Source organism: Solea senegalensis, linkage group LG3, assembly GCF_019176455.1.
Source record: "Solea senegalensis isolate Sse05_10M linkage group LG3, IFAPA_SoseM_1, whole genome shotgun sequence".
NCBI lineage: Eukaryota > Metazoa > Chordata > Actinopteri > Pleuronectiformes > Soleidae > Solea > Solea senegalensis.
This window is the reverse complement of record NC_058023.1, coordinates 6707200-6733881: the sequence shown is the minus strand read 5'-3', so window position 1 is coordinate 6733881 and position 26682 is coordinate 6707200. Positions and strand designations below refer to the sequence as shown.

The 26682-nt window shown below is 43.8% G+C and overlaps 2 protein-coding genes across 20 annotated transcripts in view; one reads left to right on the top strand and one right to left on the bottom strand.

Moving 5' to 3' along the window:
- Positions 1 to 26682, top strand: part of LOC122766468 (calcium/calmodulin-dependent protein kinase type II delta chain) — a 557529-nt gene that overhangs the window by 203878 nt on the left and 326969 nt on the right. The window lies entirely within an intron of this gene.
- Positions 2332 to 26682, bottom strand: rin1b (Ras and Rab interactor 1b). Its single transcript, XM_044021336.1, has 12 exons — positions 26536 to 26682; positions 16001 to 16144; positions 15243 to 15357; positions 14951 to 15023; positions 13384 to 13475; positions 13072 to 13256; positions 12062 to 12346; positions 11014 to 11572; positions 7178 to 7486; positions 6939 to 7070; positions 6169 to 6338; positions 2332 to 2672 (listed from the first exon to the last, which is right to left on the bottom strand). The coding sequence occupies exons 2-12, from the start codon at positions 16142 to 16144 to the stop codon at positions 2349 to 2351; spliced, it is 2388 nt and encodes a 795-aa protein (XP_043877271.1). The 5' UTR covers positions 26536 to 26682; the 3' UTR covers positions 2332 to 2348.

The window sequence follows — 26682 nt, the reverse complement described above, 5'->3', positions numbered from 1 at the left end:
TAAACGTGATGAAGACCACAAAATGGCCACTCTTTTTTTTCCCGTTTTTGTCCCTTTGGTATTGAGGTTTGGCCCCCGACCGCCCCCCCCCCACCACCACGCCAAACCCCGTCACAGCTGGTTCCATCCGGGAATCTGCAGACTTTTACACATTCAAAAATGAAGTAATAAAACATCCAAGTGTCTTTTACACGGAGCCCGGGACTATACGGTGAAAGGGTTACATCACCGCGCTGGACAAAACTGCCTGCGACCGTGTTTCCAGGCAACATTGGTCTCACGGAATTTGTCTTTGGATTTGAGCCTCCTCACGTTTGGATGATGTAATCCCTTCATGGTATATGTCCAGGCTTTTCAAACAACAACCAAATCCACTTAGTATTACACATTTTCCATGTCACAAATAAAAAGCACACTCCACACTCCTTTTCAACGCACGGCAGCCACACCGAGTGGTACATAGTACGACTTTTTGGCAACAGTCCCTGTGACGGCGGTCCATCTATGCTCGTATATAAAAGTGGACGGAAACTTCCGGATGCAAAACCGACGACATCCCGCTCTGAAGCCTTTGGGATTTTCGATTTGCACGAAGCCGGCGGGTGGGTTGGTGGGTCACAAGACGTTCACTTGCAACCGGGCTCCCATTGGACGATTCCAGCTGTCAGTCACACTCATGGTTTGTCGTGGACGTTCCGACAAATGGAAACGTAATTTACAAAGTCGCCGTCGCGCTCTGATTGAACTGAAACTACCTACTTGCTTCCACTCAAACTGACAGAGTCGCCCCCTGGTGGCTAACTGCTAATTTGCATTCCATTTCTGAGACGTGGACATAGTCTTCCAGTTTGGCGCCTAAGGGCAACTGAGAAGAGTATTAGCGGTGAGGGGGAAAAAAACTGATACAGGGAAATATCGTGATAATTTGGAGATTTATTTTTTTTTAGCCTATAATTTTTCTTTCCGAGTCAAATACACGGATACTGAAATTGAAGTGACTCAGCAGTTTGAAACTGAAACACTCCTTGAACTTCACTTAAGTGGCCAAATGGACTACACCTTCTGAATCAATCTACCCACTAATGTCCGTGAAATATATGAGAATAATGCAAATACTGTGTTATTTAAAAAAAAAGACTTAAATATCGCGATAATATCGTATCGGTGTGATTCCCACCCCTAGAGAGCATAGTGAATAACCACCAGGGGGCGAATCACTTGAGTTTTATATGAAAACTGTTGATGTTCTTTTTGTAAAACCCACAGATCAGAGGTTCTCAGACTTTCTATACCAAGAACCACCTGAGCAAACGTTGCGTTCTTGAAGTAACACCATTATCACCAATGACACCTTCAAAGGCCTTTTATGGACCGTCATGAGAGGTTCAGATACTGCATCCTTCTGCACTTTACCTTTATTATCTCTCTCTTTCTATTCTCCTCTAACTACTTACATGTTCTGTTGTGAGTTTTCTACTTAAGCGTTTAGCAAAGCGACTTACAAGATGAATAAGCTACAAAGAAGATAGGAACAGTGGACTGATGGAGGGTGAGAGTGCAGAAGTGGATTCAAGTGCAGTAGGAGAAGGTAAGGCAAGAGCTAGGACAGAAGATGTCTGTCTTCTCGAATTTTCATTTTCTGGTAGCGCTCGGTGGGTCATTCCACCGAGTCTGGATTGTCTCGTGCGGGGTTTTGGCACCGCCAGTCGACGAAGAACATAAGCATTCGTGAGAGCATTTAAGTAGGTGGGAGCAGACCCATGGAGCACTTTGTAGGCTAGCATCAGTGATGGGGCAAAGGGCAAAAGGCAGGGTCACACCCTGGACAGATCGCCAGTCCATCATAGGGACACACACAGAGACAAACAACCGTCCACTCTCACACTCACTCACACCTACGGTCAATTTAGAGTGTCCAATTCACCTACTCCACATATTGCATGATTGACAGCTGCTGTCGTCCAATAGGAGCCTAGTCGCAGGGCGCCGTCTGTGGACGTCCAGTTGCGCGGGACGAATCGTGAATCTGGCGGCTTTCAGAACGGGGGAATTGGGATTTTACTGGATGACATCGCGACCGGTCGCCACTTGGGGTTGGTCCTGCTCCCGCTCTGGTCCGATCGGGGAAAAGAGTTTACCGTTAAAGGTCTGCTCCGAGTCTGGAGAGTAGCTGCAGTTTGTTTTGTTTTTTTTTCACAACAAGTCCTGACCCACGATGAGACACGACACTGCCGGAGGGAAAGAGACAGAACAAGAGAGAGAGAAAGAGAGAGAAAGCGAGAGCCACCATCTTCCTCCTCCTCCTCCTCCTCCTCCTCCTCCTCCCTCCGTTCTCCCGTCCCTCCCACTCACTCCTCACACACTGACTCGCTCAGGTCCACAGCGCCACCTCTGGTGAGCCGCCGCATCTTGCTGAAGTCGTGGTCGGTCCTCAGGTAGGACAGCGAGGGGCCTCCCTCGCTGTGGCCCGCCAGGTCCTGGGGCTGGGCCTGCGCGGGCAGCGCCCTCATCTCGCCGCCGCTGCGCCAGTACAGAGTGTATTGCTGCGGGTCGGACACGCCGAAGGTGGAGGCGCACAGCTGCGCCAGAGCCTGGCTGCTCTCCCCGGCTCTCCACTGCAACGTCCGCACAGCGCTGCGCTCCCCGTCCTGGAACAGTATCCGAACGCACCTCTGGAGCGAGGGAGGAGGAGGAGGAGGAGGAGAGGGAGGGAGGGAGAGAGAGAGAGAGGAGTGAGTGTTCACTGTTTTCATGCAACACGGAGGTCAAGAGGCTTATAGAGTGAGGGCAAAAGAGGGGGAGGAGAGAGAGAGAGAGAGCTGGAGCCAGAGGAGGAGAGAGAGCGGTGCACGCGGCACGCAGGCAGATCATCCACTACAACAAGAGAAATTCACTCTAAAACAAAGGCTTCCCACACAAACTCAACAAGAGCCTCATTTATCCACAATATTTGTCTTTCAAACACTGTACTTTCATACATTTTAACCCTGTATTCAGCTCCATACAATTCCTGAACGACACCAATCAGTTTTAGCCAAAAAAATGACATCACACATTAAAACCTACTTTCTATATTATCGTCTTTCAATCCATTTATACTCGTGCCACTGCATAACCTGTTTGTTTTTACACATTCATATTCATATTTACAGTCACATCACTTCCTACTTATTGTATATAATATATCTATACGGACATATTTATACTTTTTCATATTTTGATATTTAGGGTAACAAAAAGTTCGATATCCAGTCGATACAACAAAAATATTGAAGTTTGATATCCAGTCTCACAGCAGGTCCTTGCGTCTTGTTGAAGAACCAAAGGTTTCCCCTCTGTTGCTGCTCTCTCGCTACAGTATGTTACTAATACTATTTCCTTCTGTAATTTCACAGTTATGCCATATATTACTGTGATTTAGCTTTCTGAAAAAAAAAAAAAGGCATATTTTGTGTGAAATTAAAAGTAAAATTTATATTTATATAAATATTTGTGACGCCTCTTGGCTAAACTCCGACTGTCCTATATAAATAAACATGACTGGATGTGTAACCTGCAGCAGGAAAAGAAAAGAAAAGAAAAGGCTTCCACAGAGAATCCTCTGAAAGTGAGTCCACATCCAAAATTCATAGGAATATAATCCACTTTCCTCTAAAACTGATGCTCGGCTGGGTTCAGCTTTTCCTGCTGCAAACTTTTTTTTCTTTTTTTCCACGCCTTCCCAAACACAACAACAACAACAAAATGAAGCCACAGAATCGAGCGCAAAAGCTGACAAGTGCCACTCTCCAAACAACCGCGTCGTCCATAAGTTATTATATAACGACCGCCTACACGCGCCCTCGCGGCCCCCTGTTTAAATCACACGGCACACGCTGGCAAAACATACACACCATAATCCTGTTTTTGTTTTTTTTTTTACAAACACCAAACCTTAAGAATCCTCACACACACACACACACACCTCTGACACACACACACACACACACCAGCAGCAATTATAATCAACAGGTCTGCCACGGCGAGAACTTACAGAGTCAGTGAGCTCCTCGCTGTCCGTGTGCATATTGTGTTTGCCTGCTTCGCTGGGTAGATGCAGCTCAATAAATTTCATGTTATCTGACCGCCCACTTCTTCATAGCACTTGGCTCACTGATCCCCGCCTGTGTCAGTGGAAAATCTGGCTGCCGGGTGAGTTAGATCGGCTATTTGAAGCCAGAGTGAGGCACCACGTGACCAGACAGAGAAAACGTTGGACGTGGACGACAATGCCGCTCTCGCGTATCTCGTCAGAGGCGACGGTTACACCCCAAAAAAATCTGGGGCTGGGACTGATAATAGGAGAGTCTGAGTGAAAGTGTGTGTGTGCATCAGTGCATGCCCCCACCCCCCCACCCCCCCATCATTGTAAGCCGGCAGCCTCAGATCACAGGATTACCTTTAAAAACTAATCCCCCTCAGGACTCCACATGTGTGTGTTGTGTGTGTGTGTGGGTCACCTGACCTCTGCACCTGTGCCTTGACCTCTAGAAAATGCGAGGTACTTACACAGTTAAGTGTTAGTGAAAGCGTTTAAGGATAGATGAAGAAAATGAAAGTGCTGAGAAACGAGGCTGCAAGCAGGGGGACAGAAGGGAAACAACTAATTTTAGCCACATGTAAAAAAAAAAAAAGCACGTCTAATAAAAATCGACACGTGTTATGAGTCTGCAGTGTCTCAAGAAAAAGATTACTGCTTTTTTTTCCCTCACCGGTAAAGAGCTTTCTGTGGCTGGAAACTAAACTTTTTGAAGCACTCACTGTCCCCCCACACCAAAGTCCATTGACAGAATCAGCAATTTTACATTACAGCTCACGGGAGTCGTTGACCCGCTGCCGCCTCCATCAGTGAGTTCAACTGTTTCAGCGCTTCAATGCCGTGTTTGGAATTCTCTGTTCGGATTCGGGCGAGTGACACAAACTTACCAAACAAGGAAGCCGTGGACCGAAAAGGTGACGTGTCCACGTGAGCTTAAATCGCTCAATTTCTCTATGGACTTTGGTGTGGGACAGAGAACCGTTTGGAAAGTTCCGTATTCAGTGGTAAAAATTGCTCTCAAACTGTGAGATAAAGACAAAACATAACCCCCCAAACTGGTTCAGATACAATGGCATAGTATCCCGTTAATACCCAAGATCATCCCTGAGCCAAATATGGGTCACCGTTTGCTCGTTCCACATCACCTGCCATTGTTACAAATGTAGGTCGTCACATCTCATCACTGCTGATGGATTATCCTCTCGCCCGTGTCGCCGTTTGACAGCTGGGGGAAAACGTGTCGTAGTTGAAGTCACTTTTTAATTATATTACTTCAGTAAAAGTGAAGTTAAAGTCCATATTTGACACTTCAGTCCCAACTATGAGCGCGGCTTCAAACAAACAAACAGGAAGTGTCTCGATTGGACTTTCAAATTAAAATCGTGGACTTGCTTGTTTGAATAAAAAGCTGTAAAAAAAAAAAACAGTCTTGTATAAAGTAACTAAAAGGAACTAAAAGTACAACATCCTCTTACCAGAAAATGACTTTGGTAGAAGTTGAAGTCACTTATTATAATATTACTTAAGTAAAAGTCTTAAAGTATAAGACATTTACTGTACTTAAGTACATTTTATATCAGAAAATTCCTTTCGATACTTAAGTTTTAGAAGTGAGGATTTAGGACTGAGCCATGGTGGCTCAGTGGTAGGGCGAGTTGTCGTTCAACTGGAAAGTTGTGGGTTCAATTCCTGGCTCTGCTAGTCTATATGTGTCCTTCAACTCTTCTTCTTCTGATTTTATTTGGTAGTAACAAAGAGAGTTATATATAAATAGAAATGTAGTGGAGTAAAAGGGAAGGTTGCTGCTGATATAAATAACAAGGTGAAGTACAGATACGTGAATTTTGTACTTAAGTACAGTAACAAAGTATTTGTACTCGGTTTGATGAATTTGAACCAGATTTGAGCCTGTAGTTTTACACTGCATAACAAACAGGAGTTCCTTCTGTCCACACATTGGTCCACACTTCACTCCGGGCGTTACTACACCGTTTCAAACCCACACACGAATCTGCCAGTGTTTCCGCGCTGTCACTCACGGCTACAGTCGCAGCATTGTTGGGTTTTTTTGTTTTTTTTTCTCCACCGACCTGACTCTGCTGGCTCTCCTTTTGTCTCTGGGCTTCCCGGCTCCGTCTGCAGCTCCACTCCTTCAGCGCCTCCTGGGCGTCCGGCGTCAGGCAGCCGGACAGCGGAGTCTCCCTGTCCAGGCTCTGGATCAGACACAGGCTGGCGTACACACTGGTCAGGTAGTAACCGCCTGGGAGCAAGAACAACACGTGGAGACACTGAATTTAATCTCAGAATTCTGACTTTAGTTTCAAAATTCAGACTTTTTCTTTAATCCCAGAATTCTGACTTTTACTTTAAGATCAGAATATTCTGACTTTTACTTTAATCTCAGAATATTCTGACTTTGTTTCTCAGAATTCAGACTTTAATCTCAGAATTTTGACTTTTTCAAGTCTTCTTTCAGAAACTGAGAAATTGTGGGAAAAAAAACATTGAAACTGATTCATCGACATATTTACATCTGTATCACAACAGTTGATTGGAACTACGGTGGCCTTCACACACCAGAAAGCCCAACAAAAACCAAATTATTCTCATTTTAAAGCAAGTATACAAAGATATACATGGGTATTTGAGTTCAGACGACCCTGCTTTGGTGAAAAACGACTGTGTAAAATGTATGGGATGGATCAGTGCTGCACTAACGTGGTGACCCTCCTCTCCTCCCACACACAGACAGTGAGCGCTCGCATTGATTGAACAGCTGAAAAGCACATTGACAGGTTTCAAAATAAAAGCACAGTTTTCACACCGCTCATCAGACACAGACAGGTCCTGTGGTTCGTACCTTCTCCTCCGAGCCAGGACGGCTCCAGCAGCTCCATCATGTACTCCACCTCGATCAGGATGTGAGGCCTGTTACACTCCACGATCACGTAGGACAACGATGGCAGGAAGTCGTCCCAGCTCACTTCCTGTCCTGTAAAGAAAGAAAGAAAGAAATATACAGGAAGATGAAATAAAGTTGTGTGTTTTTTTTTTTTTTAGATGAATCACCACCAAAAAACCAACAAGCTTGGTTCTCACCATGTAAGGAGCCCATGGCCTTGTGCACGCACTTGCACACTTGCAGCAGCAGCAGGACTTTGTCAATGGGCGAGTGCGTCCTCTGCATCAGCACCAGCTTCTGCCTCACGCGCTCCACGCCGCGGCTGTCCGGGACGCCCGTCCGCACGCCCAGGCGCTCCATGGCGGCGTCCCCTTTCAGACGGAGCAGGTTCTGGGTGAGGCGCTGGCTGGAGCCGTCCTCACTGTGCGACGCTACCAGGGCTTTTTCGAGGTGGGCCTTGAGAGGCCGGAGCACACAGGAGAACATGGCTCGCTCCAGCGCCAGGTCTGAGGACAGAGGGAGGGGGGACATTATTACTCTAGCTCATATTTCGTTGAAGTAGTGAACCCACAATTGTGTTTCCTTGTATTCTTTAAGCGATGAGTTGTAGGGTCAGATCAACGCGGATGATGGTGGGAATCCCAGGGTAGCTCACGATACACGATACATGGTGCGCGATACTATCGCGATATAACGTGGATGGAGCTTCTCTTAACGTAGCTTTCTCCACCATTATCCCGCTGTAAACTCCCTCTTCTTTGGCCAGGTAACTTTCAGTTAAGTGTCTCTCATTCATTTGAATAGCGCCACCGTGAGGAGACATGAAGTAGTGACACCCAGCGAGTGAAACTGGCAGGGACTGTTTACTTTAGAGTGCCTTATTGATTATCATCTTGCACGGGGAAGGACGACAATATATCACCACATCGATATTTTGACCCAACACCATCATAATACCAGTGGTAACAATGTGGTAATAAGGGCACAATATTACAGTCATACTGTGTTGGGCAGCCCATGGCCTAGTGGAAAGGAAAGTTGGCGTATAACCAGGGCCGGCTCTTGGCATAGGCGATATAGGCGGTCGCCTAGAGCGCCATCTGCTGGAGGGGCGCTGCGAGGCGCCCCTCCAGCAAAAAAAAAAAAAATTTTTCAATGAAAACAAATTTTCATTGTTTTAAATTTTTAAAACAATGAAAATAAAAATGATTTTCTATTCCCAGTCGCCCTCATTTGTGTGTTCTCTCTTGCAAATAATAAATATTAACAAATGAATAAACAATAATGTTCCTAAAATGTGGTGCTGCTGAATCACATGACGGGATCAGAGGTCAGGTCACAGACAGGTGAAGCTTTTGTTATTAACGACATGAAAAGGCCGTCCAAGCCCTCGGGAGCCCCCTCCCAACACACACGGGCACCGGAGAGCAATCTCGCCTAGGGCACAAAATTAGGTAGAGCCGGCCCTGCGTATAACCAAAGGGTTGCCAGCTCAAATCCCCAAAAGGACAGCACCCATTGCTCCCCATTTAATTGGACAACTGGAAAATTAACCCCAGCCATGAGGGGGGCACATCCAGAAAACTAAACAAGTATCGGGCCCAAGTGCTTTATCCGGGTTTAGCAAGAAACAGTGCTGAACCAAGCCATGCTAGAACTGTACAAGCCATACATTTACGGTGTAATTAAATGGATAAACCACTTCTTTTTAGATGTAAATCAGTATATTTGGGGATCTAGTGACCAGAGAGGCGTGTCAAAGACCAGAGTTGCGCTTGAACTGTCGCGGAAAAGCCCCATATGTGGACATTAAGTGTGTTTGCTCCTCTGAGCTCAAGACGCTACCTACTGAGGACCCTGGAGTTTAGAATATTCTAATATTTGATAAACCATTGAATATTTCAATAGTATAGTACTTAGTAGTATTATTACTGTACTGTAATGTGGAGTATTACTAATTTATTATTATTAGTATAATTATTGTTGTAGTTATTTTTAATGTTACTTACATATATATATATATATATATACATATATATATATTAGTCCATCATCTACACAGGAGGGCGTAGCTGCTAGACGTTTAATTTACCTATACTGGTATATTGTATATGGTATATCTCTTTGCTCCTGGTTTGTCTTGACAACAGTGAGATACTCGTGTGCATGTACGCTCTCACACGTGGAAACACACACACACACACACAGTGAGAGTGATTCTCCTGCAGTTAGTGCTGAGTAATGTGGTTAACAATTCTCCACAAACACTGTCCATCCATCATTCTTTGTGCATACACTCTACAATATCATTCCCCCTCCTAATTATTCATTCACACCCTCCATTTTCTTCTCCTCTACCTCCCTCTCTGCTCACTCCCAGCCTCCCCTTTCCTTTCACCAGCTCCGCAAAGTACCGGATTACATGTAATCCGATTACAGCCGTGTCAGTAAATGTCTACTCCTAAAAAGCACTGTTGAATTTTTTTTTCTTTCCCCATATTTATCACAGATCTGTGTGTGATTACATCTCAACCTGCCTATTTCTATCCCTCCCTCCCCTCGCAGCCTCCACTGAATCGTGCTGCTCTTCAAGTGAGCGTGGGACTGTGATATCTTTTTATGATAAACGAGGGGGAGAAAAAAAAATGCAAATGCCTCCCACCGACGCAATGCGAGATAAATCAGAATCAGAGTGCATGGAGGACGGACGGGAAGGGAGGAAGGAGAGGAAGGAAGGAAAGGAAGGAAGGCAGCGGCCAACCTGCTCTCCCCTGAAGCCTCTGCAATGCCAGGCAACCATCCTTCATCACGCATTTCACACGCACACACATACACACACGAGAAAAGAAGACAAACCTACGCACAAGATTGTGTCAAAGGATCCGAGTACGAAGCTTCCAAAGTAACACACTACGGCGTGTCTACAATAATGAGAAAAAAAATCACACTTTGAATGCAGTGGATGTGAAAGGCGGGACTTTCCTAATGCTGTTTTCTAAATACGAGACAATATGAGTGAAAGAGTGGGACTCTGACAGCGACCCCGCCCCCACCCCAACTACTTTCGCCATTCAAAAAAGGCCGTTTCCACAGACCTGTGGCCTCGGTCTTTTCAATTAGTCCGTACATTTACATTAGGAAAAAAAGACATTATGTTAGTCCCACTGAAACTGGACTTTTAAAATACACGAGTACAGCAGCTGTTCATCCAATCAATCCACTGATTTTGAGCCAATCCCAGCCGACATATGCCGCGTCTCTATCACGGTACAGTACGGTACGTTTGGAAGGGTAAAGCCCTGAGTCAGCAACAACAACGAGCCACGACATTGAATGCGACACAGCGAACAGCTGGCCAGCTAGAGCCGGACTAGCTCCACTATTGGGGTACCATTTTACTCTGGTACCCCAAGGGAAGGGTGCCAAAAATGGATCACTTGGCGCCGGTTATATTGGTACTATTCCAAATAACATGAAAATATGTACCGCACCAAACCGAAACTGGCCCGGAAACACAGCTTTAGACAGCTGACAGGTCGCCAGTCCAGGGTACAACATGAACCATTCACTCTCCTACTGTTGATTTAGGGTGTCCGATGAACCTGATCCCTAATTTGCATGGTTTTGGACTTACCGGAGAACTCGGTAAGAAAGCACCTGCACACGGAGAGAACGTGCAAACACAGAAAGGCCCTCAGTCAAACCAGGATCTGACCTGGTGACCTTCTGGCTGCGAGTCGACAATGTTAGCAACCGCACCAGCAGTGTTTGAAGCCTGTCAAGTGACCCGGTGGAGAGGAAATTCAGGCTTTAAGTTCACAACTGGCCGCATGCTTAACTGAAACCTGCCTAATTCTGACAAGCTAAAAGGGGGTGTACCACCACCTAGTGGAGTGGAGGAGGAAGACATACGTCTGTCGACCAATTGAGCAGCGTAGTCTATTGTTCTGACCAGAAAAGTCGTGGATGAAGTAAGGACTCAAATATAAAGTGTTTTGATTCAATTGTGTTTGTCAGTTTTCCCTTTGTTTACCTTTCTCGTTCTCTGGCACCAGAGTCTCAATGGGAGGCTCCAGTTCTCCGCTGTCCAGCAGGCAGCACTTCGCCTGGGACAGAAAGAGCCGCAGACCCTGCAGAAGCTGAATGGAAGTCACCCGAGAGGGGGAGGAAGAGGAGGATGAAGATGAAGACAGGGATTTGAGCACCTCCCTCTGCGCCAGCAGGAAGTCCTGAACCATGCCGCCAAAGATGGAGCGCCTGTCTCTGGACAGCTCCTCCACCAGTCGCGTCAGCCGCTTGTCCGGAGCAAAGAAACACACAAAAGCCTCGCTCATACGGTGCATCCCGCCGCGGCCTCTGGAGCGCACCAGCGGGGGGCGCTGGTCGGCGTACATTTGGGTTTGGACCATGCTTTCTGGATCTGAATCCGAGCCATTGTCCTCGTCCATGCTGCTGAAGGAGCTGCTGCTGTCCAGCTCGGCCAGGGACGGAGCGGGACGACGCTCGTGAGCCAGAACCGCCACCTCGATGCCGGAATCCTCTGCTCGGGCTGACGACGGTGGCTTTGCAGGATCCTCCACCTTGGCAGATGTCTTTAGCAGCAAAAAAAGAAAAGTTTTATTAATTAAAAAATATACAATAATACAACTGACTGACCAACAAGTGAATATGAGGGGATTTTAGACAGATTTGAACTTGAAATGACATGAAATTACACAATAATACACCATGCATTGTTTCTGGCAATTATGGCTGTAAATAAACTAAAGTTAAGTTTAGGTTTTAAAGAACCTCGAACAATTATTACCAAACACAACTTGGTCCAAGGTATAACAATAACTCATATTATGTTAGAAATGTGCATGAAATGTGACAAATATGCATGTTTTTGACTTGTTTTTCACTGTAAAACTACAAAAAATATCCTTTATTGCAGCGATGTGCTACTGTTTTGGTTGGTGTCTCACAGATTATGTTTGTGGACGATAATCAGGTCAACCACAGGGAGCATTATCATGTTTTCAGAAGCTTAAACATGTATAAAAAAATGTGGTATGACGTGAAATACAAAAACCTATTACTTCAGGCACATAGACGGACATCATGTCCTCTTCCTCTGCAGACCCTGGCGATACAGCGGGGGTTCTCCTCAGCACTCCGGCCCCGGCGTGAACTCTCCTCTGTGGGTTAGTGCCGGCCTTCTGCAGCCTCTCTGAGCCGTCGGGCTGCTCCACCGACGGCGGCGGCGAGAAGGAGCCGACGCCCTCGAGGGACAGATTCATGGAGGTCTCGGAGAGCCGGAGCCGCATGCTGCGCTTGAAGCGGTGCCGTTTGTTGGAGGCACTGTGGTTTGTGAGTTGTGGCTGCTGAGGAAAAGAAAGGAGTGGGTTCAAGACAATTTAAAGGTTCGATGTGTGTATGACACATAGGAGGCTTTTTTCTTTTTGTTTGTATTAATGTATAAATTGCTTTAGGGAGGCGGCCATCTTACATCCTACCACATTTCTACAGCACAAATGTGGACAACATGTTTTCATATTTAGAACTAGCACAAACAAAAAACAACGTCCTTTCTGGTACACACAGGCCACCGTAGTTCCCTGGTGTGCTTGGGAAAGGGAAGTGTGCGCAGATGAGTCCTTCCCTTTGCTTCAATCTGTAGAGAAAATTGGTTTATAGAATAGACCGTATATACAAAAACGAATGTAGTGAAAGTTCAGGTTCAGGCCTGAAACTAGTGACTGAGACCATTAACTCCACAGGAAATTGTTTACTGACCTAAATCAGGTGAGAAGTAGAAGAGATTGTCCCATTTGCAAGGCTTCACTTTTCAAACTAGGAGCAGTGTTTGCCAACCTTGCTATATGGGGACCTATTTTTAGTTAAAGTGTCCAACTATTGTGATCCAAATCACAATACATTGGTAAATAAGTCACTTCCAAAGTATGCTGCATATTCACATGATCCTGAACTAAAAGGTGGCGAAAAATCTGTGAAATAGATTGGGGACGCCCCGAAAAAAAATCTCCCCTGACTGGTGCACTTGTAATGTTTGTAATGTTTGGATAATGACATATCCTTCTCCACTAACCTTGCAAACCTCTAGTTGCAGGAAGAGCGGGTTGATGAAACAGATTTTGCCTTGTCTGCCTCGGTTTGGCGGCTTACACCGGTCCTGCGTCACCACTGTCTGGGCCTGGCTGCTGCTGCTGCTTGATGCGAATGGGTCCAACGGTCCGTTTTGGAGGTCTGAAGAACTTGGGGAGCTCCAGAAGTCTGGTCGCAAGGTAGACAAAGGGATAAGAGTTCTTCAGTAAAAGGAAACATTCTCTTGGACCTGTGACGGACTGAACAAGTGACATAAGACTGACAACCTCTTAAGTTAAGTTAAGTTAAGCTGTACCTTGTCCCATGTGTGAAATGGCCTCCAGCTGCCTGTGAGTTGTGGCTTTAACAATAGCTTCTGGTAGCTCCAGTGGAAAAGGCAACACATCTCTGCAGACAAGACAAAAAAAACCAAAACATTTTACCATCTATCACCTTAGAGTCTATATGTTTGCTATCTCTTTATCATATTTGCTAAAATTCTTAAGTTTAACGCTCAACATCATTTTTCTTTTCTGTCAGACAACATATTAATGTTTGCTGGTGTTCCCGTCTCAAAAACACAGGCATTTGTCAGGGATTAGCAAGCGAGCCAAGGAACACATGGCTGAAAAAGTGCAGCCAAAAATAAAGTTTGTGCCAAATCTGTTTCAGGATCTTGACAGAGAGAGAGAGAGAGGGAGAGGGACTAATGTCGATGTTGCTCGATAAGAACTGTTTTTATGCTGAATTCTATTTATATGAGAAGTGTAACTGAGACTCAAACATGTCTTGGGCTAGCCATTGTTAGCAACAACGCTCTACGTGGTATTTTACACACACACACAACCCGCATACCAACCTGTGTACAGATAAAAATTGAACATTACTATGGTTACAACTGATTTAACGAGAAACAAATAAGACAGAAGTGCAGTTACGAGTAAATTACGAGTTTGTGATGTATAAAGCCAACCTGTAGGGGGCGTTCTAGTTCAACTTCTGACTGGGAACTCAGACATTCTGACTTCTGACTACAACTTCTTTTGGCTAACTTTTGGCTAACTTCCTGTCCATTGCTACTGCTCCATTGCAACTGTTTGGTGAGAAGGCGGAGCATTTATTTACAAAGAGCCTTACGCTGTGTTCCATTTGTAGTCGGAACTCGTTTGTTTGTGTGCGCCAATGCCCGTGTAGAGGTTGTTATTGTTAGCGTGGGATATGTTTGCGTTGATATATTTTTTTCATCTGCAAAAGATCACATTTCTGAGACACGCACATCAGAACTGGTGAAATAAAATAATTATAAAATAAGGAAAATACATAAAAGTGGAGGCAAAATGGCTCAATAGCGCCCCCAAAGGACAAACCAAGTAGGGCAGAGCTGAAACTAAGTTGTGCCAAATTTAATGAAATGTGGTGGACACATGCCACAGCTCAAGACAAACAGAAAAGTCTATCGGGACCATGGCCTCAACTCGACCGTCTTGGCGATTTACACTTTTTCTTAAATGAACAAACTCGCCTGAGAACTTTGATCGTAATATAGAAAAAACACTTCAGTTTGTACCAAACAAATCAAAGATGAAAAGTTATCAAGAGGTCTCGCAGATTCAAAAGGGTGTGATCACGGCACCCAATGAACACATGAAAACTAAGTTAAGGGCATAGCACCACCTTATGGCAGCACAGCAGTGATGAGGGCTATATATCAGTCCATATCAACGCATTTTTGAAATTCTGCAAAAACCACCACTCCTGAACAGTTGTTTTCTTTTTCACTTGACCGGCCCCCTACTGGCCACACTAGATACTCATTGGCCCCCAGGTCATTTGAGTGTGAGAGTGCTGGTTCAGCTGATATAATCCTATGATATAATAATCACCTGCTGATGCAGTAGAAGGCCACCAGTCGACACAAGTCAGGGAAAGTGAGTGCTGAAGTCTCCAAGGCGAAAGCTGGTAATAGAACAGACAAGAGTTTGACAGCTGTGGAGGCAGTGAGGAGACGGCTGCAAATTTAACAGGCTGTATGGCAGCTGCAAATAATTTGGAGGAGCCATCTTTTTTTCACCGTCTCACATCACTTCACCCTCTGCAGCGTAAACACTGCACTGCAGGAGAAACGATGCGTGAGCAGGGGGGGCGATAATGACAATCCACTCGTTCTGTACTCACTGGAGTCTTCCTCGCAGATGAAGAACTCCCTAACAGAGGAGGCACTTCTGTCCACCGTCACTCTCAAACACAGCACCTTCCTCTGGCTGGCGCTGCATTTACGCACCAGAAACGTCTGCGTATGGCGACAAAAAAAAACACACACAAGACAATAACAAAGAAAAACAGACGTCGTGAGGATATCTGACACAGATGGTGCACATAGGGAAAAACGTAAACTATAATGAAGGAAACCAACGTGTTAAAGCTGCTTTTAGCGCGGAGACGTTCTATTATTGTGTCGTTTATTCAAAAAGCAACTTAAAGTGCTAGTTCTTGAAACCTTTATGAATGTATTTACTGGTTTTCAACATAATAAAACCAATAATTTTAATAGGAATAATGATGAAACAAGAATAGCTACAAATAAACAATCATACACACACAATAAATAATAACTATAGTATGTATATATATTTAAAAACATTGCTTATGAGGAAAATAAATAAATAAACATATAAAAAGTTGTCACAGTCTTCATAGATTTTAGCATTTAAAAATGTGGTGCTGTAAAACAACATATGAGCTCATTAAAAGCTATTACTGATTTAAATTAAAATTCAAAAAAAGCAGTTTCTTACAAAAACTGACGATATACACTTAAGAAATTGTTATAAACAACAATAATGTTAATGTTTTCGTGTCGAAACATGTATTCCAGTATGCATCTTTTTTCATTTAATAAGAACGTGATTGATTATCGATTGATTGGACCTCACCCCGACAGGCTCTCGGAGCAGGATGTAGAGCGCCGAGTCGTGGTTGAGCGACAGCTGCAGCCACACGGGATGAGTGAGCAGCAGACGATCCAGGACGCTGAAGCCACGCTGAGACCCTCGCTGGCTACCGCCCACCGCCTGCATCTGAAACACACACACACACACACACAGACTAAATACTTAGAGCAGCTTTAATTAGTCTGCTTTTAACCAACTGCACGTACGACTGAGGCATAACTTGAAAATGAAGTTACGGGTCTAGAGTTACATAAACTGAACTCTTTTCCTCATCTTTTCAACTGAGGACTTATGCTGACTCAGCATTCCCATTTGGCAACACACTTCTTCTACTTCTAAAAGTAATAATAATAGCATATATAGTATAATGATGACCATATTTTACAAAAATAACAATACAAAGCACTATAATCTTCTTTTTCTTTTTTAGTCCAGTGGGTCACATGACATTGGAAACACATTTTTAAAAACTGAAATGCATAAAAACACCACGAAAATCAATATAAAATACATTAATAGAAAAAGGACTAACATTCATCGACAGCAGTGAGATGATTTGATATTGATTTGGAGCCAGTGTGACACATGACATTTTAACGCTAATAGACCATGAACATCACATAAAAGATAAACCAAATCCAATCAGACTGTGACTGCATTACCACTTCTCACATTTGTGTTGCCAGGAAAAGAATAACGTTGGTTTTAGACTAACCTTCTTAGTTCTTTGTGGTTTATTTTTAGACGGGATCTCAGAGAGAGAAAGAGATAAAGGTGCAATAATAATTTCTATTTTGGATGTTCGCCATCATAACTTTCAAAAAACGTAATAATTCCAGGCAACTTTTCTGAGATATATATACATATATATATATATATATATATATATATATTTAGTTTTTTTTAATTACCAAACCTGTTTTAAAAGCAGCTCTGTTCACCTTTAGTCCTTCTGTCGTCACATCCACAAGTGACAAGTTGACTTTCATTTCGTTTGAACTGCACCTTTCTTTATTTCTGGCCTCGTAATGTTGTCATTCAATCTCTCTCTCTCTCTCTCTCTCTCTCGCTCTCTCTCGCTCTCTCTCGCTCAGATTGGCTTGCTGCTGGATGTCACACTGTGTGGGCTGCCGACGAACGCTTGCGAACGTAGCAGCAGATGGTTGCCATGGAAACCTGGGGCCTATCATGCCCACATCCTACCAGGCATTCCCACTCAGTGAAACACCCGCTCGCGCCCTCTCTTTCTCTCTCTCTCTGACAGGTTGGAGACACACACACACACACACACACACACACTTGTACAGTATGACACACACACACACACACACACACACACACACAGGTTCACACATAACTATTCTTTTCAGGACTCACTGATTTCGCCTTAACAAAGCGTTATCACTAACATTAACCATAACCAGTTAATGACTAACCCTGACCTTAACCTAACCACAATTCAAATATTAGTTCTAAACATAACCAGTTCCTCACAAATGAGGTTCTGTCTCTTTAGGACCAGGTTTTGGTCTCCATGAGGACGACTGGTCCTGACAAGGTGGGTGCTTATGCAAAGAGGCAACAAATACAAGCACACACAAAACTACAAACCCGTTTTTATATCTTAGTGAGGACACATCATTGACATGATGTGTTCCCCAGCCCCTCACCCTAACCTTAACCACCACAACTAAGTGCCTGACCCTGACCCTTAACCAAAACCGAACCTAAACACAATTCTAACCCTCAAACCCGGTCTTAATCCTGAAAAAAGTGGTGGGGCCCAGACAAAATGTCCCCACAAAGACAGGTTTTTACATGTTTCTATTAATAATGTGTTATATTATTATTATCATAATAATGTTTCTCAGAGTAGTTCACCCCTATCAGATGCTGCAACCTGTTCTGCTTCTATTAGAGGACACATTATGCATACTGTTTTCATTCGTATATGTATATATATGTATATATATATGAATATATATATATGAATATATATTGTATATAGTTGTATCCGTGCGTCAGTCTGTGGAACCATTAACAGTGGATGGTAACTAGTGTTAGAGGGGGAGAGATGTCAATCAATGCTGGGGCTCAGTGTTACATAATGAGGACGGGGTCGCTGCAGACTCTGTCAAACAACTGTGGAAAAACGTATCGACAGCGACCGGCACCGACCTCAGAAAAACAGAAAAGAATCGATGAGCGCGCTACAGTATTACATAAACACATGACCTTTATTATCGTTAAAGCAAATGGAGTTAGGGCAGGTTTTTACGGTCCAGGCGCACAAGGTTCTTCATTTTCCTTGAAATAATAGCGTTTTTTCGCACGCCACAAAACCCGTTGGTTAAATGGGAAATGGGAGGGGCTAAAAGCTGAGCCAAAAATGGGTGGGGAAGCTCTATACCCAACAGACGGTCAACCATTTTGGTTCGAACGACGATTCGGAGCCGACCTTTGGAGATTTTGCACCAATGGTATTTGAACAAACTTGTTTTCGCTGTGTTGTACCCACAATGCCCTGCATTGTAGTCCACTTCCTGCGTTAGGTTCACTTGAACCGAACCGACGCCTGAGTTTTAAGGCGGACCAGAGTTCGGTTGCCCATTCACACCTCCCCCAAACGAACTGCACTGGGGTTCGATTAAGAAGGGCTGGTGTGAATGCACCCATCGACGCACTTCAGGTGTCTCTGTCTTCCACAACAACACATCACTGTCGAATTAGCTGAGGATTAAAAAGAATAAACAGAGTGGGTGCAGAGTGTCACGCCATTACAGATCCACAGCAAAAGATAGTGAGAGAAAGAAAAAAAATAACAGAGAGCAGGACCCATGTGTTTTGCTAGCCATTTCCAGGTCCGCCTTACATAAAAATTCAACACTGCCCACACACATAACGCAATAACACACACACACACACACACACATTCACATGGAGACTTATGTAATTCCCCCTGAGAAAGACAGAGACAGAGAGGGAAAAACAAAGGAGATTAGATAAAAGATGAAAATGATGAAAAGAGAGAAGTCGGGACGGAAAATTAGACCTGGGGTGAAGAAATCTCTGCAGCGCCGAGGTTCAAACTGTCAGAGGGAGACGTGTACACTGGGTTTCTAACAAGGTGTTTGTGCAGCTGCAGGCGGCAGCAGAGGCAGCAGCCTGGAAACCCAGCGGGACAGACGGGAGGATGCGACGCTGCTGGTGCTCGCTGAGCACTTAAGCGAGAAGTAGACGGAGAGATAGTCAAGGCACGACTTGTCAGGAGAGGAGTGGAGGGGAGTGAAGTGAAGTGCCGGGCGGGAGAGTGTGGGGAGTTGTCAGGGGGAAGTGGAGTTTTGGGAAATCCGAACTCACGTTTTCCTCTTCTGGGATCAGCCGAGTCAGGTCCTTGTGTTTTAAAGTGGGGGAAAGAGCTGACAGTGGTAAAACTATTTTGGGATAAAGGGAGATTTTTGTTTTTAAACTGTGGTTGTATGAGGCACTGACGTGTCAGGGTATCTATATTTTTTGGAAACCAATTTCAATGACCTTTTTAAGACCTCAAAAAGGAAGAATTAAGAAAAAGAAATAAAGATTCAGAATGCTTTTATTCCTCCCAATAAACAACAAATCAAATCAAAGCTATCCACCAACAATGGTTTCTTGCCATAATAAAGGTCTAAAATAACGCTATTGCTACCTTGATCTTATAGCCAGTAGCTGGCTAGAGGTGTGTAGTGTAGTTTCGAGACCATTAAAAGTGAACTCATGGCTGTTTTCCTATTCATTTACAAGAGGAGCATGCCCGTGTTATTGTTCAAAAGTAGCTATCAAGATGGCCGCCAAAACGGTCATACTTTGGTGAAGTGTTCCTGGCAAGGTTGTGTCGTGTAGGGTGTGCAGTGCCGTGAGGCAATATGTGCGAGACCTCCTGATTCTGAGGACTCTGAGGTCGGCGGCCCTGGTCTTGCAAGGCTGGTTTCTGGTTCTTTACTGTAGAGCTCTGTTTTTTTTTTGTTTTGTTTTGAGAAGAGTGTAGGACGAGCGAGATCACCGACAGCTGCTTGTGGTGAATGATCGTCCTGATGCAGATGGACGACGTCACGGAAGCAGCAGCCTGTCCGCCTGCAGACCAGTGGCCTGACAGGCTGCGGAGAAAGCACAGCGGCGCCCCCACACCATCAACAAAGTCCACCTGGTCTGAATTTCGAAAACCTCCAGATGTTCCACGATGACAGACTTGTCATGAGACAGAAGAATCTGGAGAGGACCATTTGTCCATCCAGCCTCCCATGTACCTATTGTGTTTTCTTGCTTCCTTCTACTAGAGTAAATCATTTCCTACATTCCCCAGAATGCATTTCCTTTGCCTCCAGAGACCGTGCAGGGACTTGTATTCTGCTGGGTAACATGTGTAGGAGGGAACAGATATAAGTGCACGGGTTTCCAGCGAAGAGAAACCGACCTTTGCACTCCACTCAACACATCTTCCAGCTGCCGGGGAGAAATTAGCATCTCAGCGTCTTCTATCTTTGTGATCATGAGGATCAAGCATGCCCGCTGCTAATGATGGTGTTTTTGCTTCATCTATTCTCAAGAACTGTGTGTTATCGTCAGCGGAAACGCCTCGCTGATAAGTCATCTGTGTTGCACTTTAAAGGCTTGCCAATCATCAACCAGATAAAGGAAAAACAAACAAACAGTGAATCCCTCAAATCTGTGAACAAGAGAATAACGATAAAGAGACATATCACTAAAAAAACACCAAAGACGGGAGAGTATGATACACATCCTGACCCTTCATGCCAGCATCCGATCATCGGCTTTAGAAACAGCCAAACTGGGAAGCGTATCTCCCAATCATGTTGAGATTCACAAGCTTAAGCCCATTCACAACTGTGTCCAAAAGCTTAAAAGCCAACGATGAACTGTTATCACCGCAGTATCACTTCCTGCCATCCATGCGGCCCAATCGTCAGAAGACCGGGCGGACTTTTCCACGCATTTGGATTGAGCTGGAGAAGACGTTTGTGTCGCAAAACCTTGTCACTGACCTTTCTAAGGTTTTCAAGCGTGAAGTCACGTCATTTGTTATTGTTAGAAAGTAGCTACAGAGATGGCCGCCAAACGGCAACACTCTCCTAGACGTACTTTGGGGAAGGGTTCCAATTCGGGGCACAAATTGGGTTGTGATACCTAAAATTAATCGACAACTATTTTGATAATCGATGAATCAGTTTGAAGCTTTTTTCATGGTTAAAACAAGATCTTCGATCTTTTAAGCTTCTTAAATGTGAATATTTTCTTCATTTCTTTGCTCTGGGTAACAAAGAAAAAGAAACACTTGAGACCATCATCACTTCCAGGTTCGACGAAAACCGACCAACATTTTTGAAGGTTTTCTGATATTTTATGGACCAAACGATAACACGATTAATCGAGAAAATAATCGTTAGTTGCGGCTCTAATGAATAAACTAAACTAGTTGCCCCTGACATAACCACATTTCACATGCGTGAGCAGCTCTCACAAACAAACCAAAAAACACGAGACAAACTCTGACAATGACTGCGTTTCCCATTATTCATCCCCCGTCATCGAGTTTCATCGACAATGCTCATCTGCTCATCAAGAGTGACCATGACGGCGGCTAAGTATAACAAGCAGCCCATCACTGCGCGCGTAGGATGACTAATGGATGGACATAATTGCAGTGGGCTATAAGTATCCACAGGGGGCAACAGTGGACCAACTGGTGGCCTGCTGACTGATGACAGGTGTCCGTGTTGATGCCTGTTGCAAGAGCGCAGTCGCAAATGGCACTCGGGGCCGAGGACAAGGAAGTGAGAGCTGCATGGTAGTCTCTCTCTCTCTGTGTGTGTGTGTGTGTGTGTGTGTGTGTGTGTGTGTGTGTGACAAAGTCGTACACAGGCATTAATATGAGTCAGAATGGACACTTGTGCTAGGAGAGAAGAGCTGTTAGCATAACTGTGAATATTCATAATTTTAGAAGCATATCGGGTCACTGGTGTACAGATTCAAATACTTCTGTCAGACCACTCTGTGTGTGTGTGTGTGTGTGTGTGTGTGTGTGTGTGTGTGTGTGTGTGCAGGAGAGACAGAAGCATATAGTAGACCATCCATCACGGTGTCATAAAATCTTTAAACTGTCTCATGTGTGTCTTCAGGAGAGACCCACAGTGTCTCTTCTGTGTTTTTTATCCATTTTCATTTGACATGTAACTAAGTTGAAAAGAAAAGAACCTGCAAAAGTAGAAATCATTAAACAAAAACTTTTTTTTGTAATGTTGGAGGTAGGATTCAAAAATAAGGATGACGAAATTTGATGAATTACATCGGGGAGGTTGTAGCTACGCGTGGTAAAAACACTGCTACAGTGTTTGTAGACATAAAGTTAAGTTATCTCATTTTGTTTGATGTAAATTTATAGTGGGACATATTATGAGCCAGTGGGCCCCTGGGCACTAACTGAAAAAGCCCCCCCCCACATTTGGCTGAGGGGCCCCGTTATAAAATCCCCGATCTAACGCAGTAGCAAAGATAGGAGGCTACTATCAATTATCAATAATCCATTCTTACATTTATACTTTCATGGTTCTTTTTTCACGGTTTCTATGTCTCAACTGCCAAAGAACGACAGACTTAATGTTCCAGTGCAGCACCTCTATCGCCCCCCTGTGGGACGTATGAGCAATTACCACAACACTGCAGCCCCGATTTGACCACCTTTTTCTATCATACTTTACGTGTTGTCTATCCGTCTTTTACTGTACGCTCGCGTAAAAGGCAAGTGTATTTTTTCAGCAGTAGATTTAAATTCTGAAACTTTACTCTGCACTGCATGTCTCCACAGAAACAAAATCAAACGGCTATAATGAGAAACACAGAGAGCGACGTGTGGAATTAATAGGCTTCATTTTAGTCTTCAATTAGCAGCTTCTTCAACACTCTGGTGTATTTTCATGGTAGATAAAGTTTTCTTTCACATTTGTGTTTTTTTAAGCGTGTTGTTTTAAAAGTAAAGCTGCACTTTCAGTGACAAACATCAATTTTTCTGCAAATAACGATCTCGTTCCAGGCTCGGCGCCCACTTTTATCCCCCTCCAAAAAGAGGCTGTCACTTGTTGTCACATCTCAAAATAAATGAATAAATAATCATTTTTTTTAAAAAAAAACAATAAACAACCTGCATTGTTTCACCTCGCTGCCAGATATTTCTCAATAAATAATAAAATAAAAACTATAATGAGTGCTTGGAGGGGAAAAAAACAGCAGGATCCACACACTTTGGATGGTTTGTTATTGTCACATTATTATTGTCCTTTCCCGTGTTGACCTGAGCTCGACTGTGTGTGTGATTCACAGTGTGACCGACGGACAGATCGGCATGAGGAGCTCTTCATACAAACACAGTTTTTCTCTTTACATAAGGAGCGTTAGGTAACGCCAGGGGGATTTAGATCAAATAAGGACAAGTCCAATTTTCAAAATGGAAAAACTGAACACATTTCCTAAGAGTTTGTTTTTTATTATGATTCATGTACTTGCTTAAAAGTCTTTTCAGGTTTGATTAATTGACTTTGGAGTTCAGTGACGCTGAAAAAACAGGAAGATATTCTACATTTTGTGACGCAAAAAGTGTTACTTCTTTGCTCTTGAACGAACAACACATTAGACGATGTATATATCTAATCAAAAACAAATAATAATACAAAATGTTCTATGTTCTATCTCATTTATCATGATAATTGATCAAAATCAACTTGATTGATCACCTTCTTTTTTTTTTTTTATCATCCAGCCCTACACTTAGGATGCAATCTTTTCCCAACAGCGCACACCCACTTAATCTCTTAATCTCATTTTCCATCGCATTTCAAAGCGTGCGCTTCCGCATATAATCAGCGGCGCACGTGAAGTCTTCTCGACTGTGAGAGTGATGGATCACTTTCATGCTGCGTTTGTAGATTGTGTTAGAGTGACCACAAGAGGACAAAAGCCTGCATTATTGCTGTTCACTCGGAGGCAGCTGCAGAGTGAAGGAAGGAGGGAAGGAAGAAGGTAAGGAGGGAGGGAGGGAGGGAAGGTTTCGTCAAGTCAAACCACTTCATTTTCAAAGTTTGTGCTCACAAACACTTATCTCTAATAAAAAATGGTTCAGGAATAAACATCAGAGTCATGCTCAGGACCAAAGAGAGTTTGTTTCAGAAGACACATAATCTGGCATAAACTGAATCACAAGACACATAATCTGGCATAAACTGAATCAGAAGACACATAATCTAGAATGAACTAACACCAAAGACATGTTTGTTTCTTGACTCAGAGACAATCAGAAGACACATAATCTGTCATAAACTGAATCAGAAGACACATAATCTGGCATAAACTGAATCAGAAGACACATAATCTGGCATAAACTGAATCAGAAGACACATAATGGGGAATGCACTGAATCAGAAGACACATAATCTGGAATACACTGAATCAGAAGACACATAATCTGGAATGCACTGAATCAGAAGACAAATAATCTGGAATGAATTGACATCAATTGACTCACACTGAAGCCATTAACCACCAATAATCTCCAAAATCTAACTATAGACTCTAGAGAAGATAAATGTTTGTATTAAAGCACTTTTCTAGTGACTTGATGACCACTCACATTCAATTCACCCATTCAACCGCTGCCATCACAGCTGTCAAGTGTCTTGCACAAGGACACATCGGCATCAGAATTGAACCCACTGTGAGCTACAGTAAAGACATGCCTCCCGACAGAAGCGGCCATCTTGTGCCAGCATGTTCCTATGGCAGCCCGAATGGACAAAAAGTGCAGCAGACGTTTATGGCGAAAACCAAAAGTTTCCTGTCATACAGGAATTATAACAAAAGATATTTCTGTCAGATTTTACAGAAATGGTGGAAATTCATTTCAGCTTTTTGGCCTCTTTTTTGACCTGGTATTATGACACAGTCGACTGTCAGCGCCAGTTTTTGCAAAAGTTGAAGAATTTAAATGCAATTGGCGCGCAGCCACGGCCCAGTTGAGGGGAAGATCATGTCTGTGCATTGACTTTGTATGTACACTTGTCCAGTGTGAACGCGGCATCAGGAGGCGTCCGGACCTCAACTAGTCCTGAACATTGTCTTCAAGTGACTTTTTGTTTTTTTTCCTCGTCTGTCAGTCAGAATTTCATCTGCCAGAAGTGACAGAAATTTGCCTTAGGGTTGAACTGAATTTCAGCTTTTTGCATGTGTTTGGCTGTAGGACGACTGCGATGATGAAGATGTTGACAGTTCCTGAGCAGTGATGGGGAAGCCTGCCATGTACATGAGTCAGGTTACTGTAGCGGGTCTGTCTGCACCGAGGACAGACACAGAGACAGACAGAGGGACTGAACTCTGTCCAACAGAGTCTGAGCGTCATGCTAAGACACTCCGCGATCTCACTCCTCCTACACAACACAGGGCAGAATGTACCCCCAATTCAAACACACATATACTGTACATACACACACACACCACCTTCAAGACGAATATAAAAACCCATTAAAACACTCTGCGAACGCAGCAACGCGGCCCTCGTACGGCAGTCACACCTCACCCCCTCCACCCCGGGAAAAGAAGCAAATAAATAATGAAATGAAATGAAAACTCATCAGTCATGTGAAGAGTCACAAAATGCCACTTTTGCAGTATAACGTGCCTCCGAGATCTAACGAGCAAAACAACAGCGAGGAAGTGGGAACATCACATCCACTCCCACGCAGGCAGGATGGCACTTCACTTTTTAAGTTATGTAACAGTCCAATGGTGTGAGATTGCATTCCAAAGGGGAGACAGGAGATCAAGACACTCAAAAATAATAACAATAAAAAAAAAGTGTCTGAGTGGATAATTGAGCACTGCTCATGTCAGCAGAAATAAACACACACACACACAGGTGAATAAATGACATTATTGTGTGGTGTTTGTGAGCTGGAAGGTGGAAAATGAAGAAAAGACTGAATAATTCCCACAAAAACTGTATCCTGAGGATAAACCTGAGGCTGTTAATTAATAAAACACCCACTCTTCATGTCTCAAATGTCATATTTGCCTCACGTTTTCACTGCTTGAGTTTTGGGTTATATATATATATATATATATATATATATATATATATATATATATATATATCTCATTTGACCACATATATTACATCTGACTGAGCTGCATTGTTTCCACAGAGACGTCTGCCTGCAGACCGGAAACTACGTTAAACAACAACAACAACGACGACGACAACGACGGCAACAACAGACGCCGACGCGCTTTGAACTTGTGGAAACCAAAAAAAAAAGAGCAAACATCAAAGCAGATGCCGCAGGCGCGTGCCAACTCTCCAGGAACTCCTGATGCGGTCTTTTTTTTTCTTTCTTTCTTTCTTTTCTTTTTTTTTTGTTAGTAAATCAATCATGTTTTTTTTTTATAGAAAAATCTGATCCAGAAAAACAACAACTTACCTTGTGTGTGTGTGTGTGTGAAGGTGGGGACAGGTGCTGGTGCGCGGCGGCGGCGGCGGCGCTGTGCGTGGTCTGCTGTCTAATTAAAGGCGTCCGCGAGAGTTTGGTGGTGCGTGAGTGTGAGTGTGTGTGTGCGTGTGTGTGAGA